Source organism: Terrapene carolina, unplaced genomic scaffold, assembly GCF_002925995.2.
Source record: "Terrapene carolina triunguis isolate 2854851 unplaced genomic scaffold, T_m_triunguis-2.0 Scaffold194, whole genome shotgun sequence".
NCBI classification, from domain to species: Eukaryota; Metazoa; Chordata; order Testudines; family Emydidae; genus Terrapene; species Terrapene triunguis.
In genome coordinates this window covers 5,348,500-5,349,955 of record NW_020664545.1, presented here as the reverse complement: position 1 = coordinate 5,349,955, position 1,456 = coordinate 5,348,500, and the positions used below count along the sequence as shown (strand labels likewise).

Genomic DNA, 1,456 nt, shown 5'->3' with positions numbered 1-1,456 from the left:
CTGCCTGTGGAACCCACTGCCACAGGATAGCCTCAAGAGCTTAGATCTGCCTGTGGAACCCACTGCCACAGGATAGCCTCAAGAGCTTAGCAGGCTTCATAAAAGGACTGGACGTTTCTGTGGATAACAGGAATATCCGGAGTTATGATAATATGGATTTGGGGGCAGGGGTGGAGGGATATAAATTCGCATGTTTCAGGGCATGATCCAACCGTTAACTATAAGAGGTCAGGAAGAAAGGCGCCCTGGGGGCCCATTATCTCATAACAACCTACTCCTGGGGTTTTTGCAGCTTCTTAAACCTATAAACAGCCGGCACTGCAGGAGGACAGATCCTGCAGCTCTGGTCTGATCCAGTCTGGTAATTCCCACATTCGTCATTGAGATCCAGATTTGGCTGTCAGGTCACTGAACTGCAGGCTTCCTTCAGCGAGCGTAAAATGCTGCTAGTCTGCGTCGTCAGCCTCTCACCGGCTCTTTGCCCGGGTGCAAGTGACTGGGCGAGAGGCAGGGCGAGAGAATGGCAGGCCCACTGAGTTCAAGGGGTGATGCAGTGAGAGGTGGGGGGGCCTAGAGGTGAGGGTGCTAGCTTGGAACGTGGGACTGCTCCTTTGCAGGCTTCCTGTGTGCCTGTGGTTAAATCACTTAGGTGCAGATCAAAGGGATTTAGGCACCTGACTCCCAGAGGATTTAGGTGCCTAACTGCCTTTGAGGATCTGGGCCTTGCTCTCTTGGGGCCTCAGTTCCTCCTCTGTAACCTGGGGACAATAGCATTGCCCTACCTCGCAGAGGGGCAGTGAGGGTAGAGTCATAGAGATAGTGAGGTGCTCAGATACTGTGATAATGGGGCCATAGAAGTACCTAAGGTAGCTGCCCTGAGACATGAGTCAGATCAGGCTTCTGTGGTTCCTGTGCTGTTAACATGCGGCCTGGCTCTCGTGTGTCACGTCTGCAGGGCGACTCGGGTGGGCCGCTGGTTTGCAACGGCGTGGCTGAAGGCGTGGTCTCCTTTGGCAGCAAGCAATGTGGCAAGACCCCAACGGTTTATACCAAGATCTCAAGATACCTGCCGTGGATCAACAAAATCATCAAGTCGGCCAGTTAAAGGATCTGGGGGGAGGGGATTGGAGGGGGCTGCTCAACCCCCATCCTTCCCGGCCAGCAACATCTCCCTTCTGTGAATCCTGCCCCAGCACCCCCGACAGGAATGGCTCCCTCACCCTGCTCCCCCAAGTGCTGCTAAGAACCCCACCCGCACCTGACTCTATTAAGAAAAACACAAGCCGAGAACGTGCTTGCTTTAACCACTTCACTGCTGAACAGGACAGTAGGGACTCACCCCAGCGGGGTCTGGTGCGCTCTGATGGTGCACAGGACCCAGGCCTGCCCTAAAGGCTGTGAAAGGATTAAATGGGGAAGAGAGGTTTTTACATCTAGATAATCCAGTCTGGGAGAG

The 1,456-nt window shown here is 54.1% G+C and overlaps 1 protein-coding gene across 1 annotated transcript in view; it reads left to right on the top strand.

Annotated features, from left to right (window-relative positions):
• CFD (complement factor D) overlaps window positions 1-1,105 on the top strand; it is a 14,316-nt gene extending 13,211 nt beyond the window's left edge. The window contains exon 10 of the mRNA XM_026655058.2: window positions 956-1,105. Coding sequence (XP_026510843.1) covers window positions 956-1,105 — 150 coding nt within the window. The remainder of the gene's footprint in view (window positions 1-955) is intronic.
• Window positions 1,106-1,456: the final 351 nt, after the last annotated feature.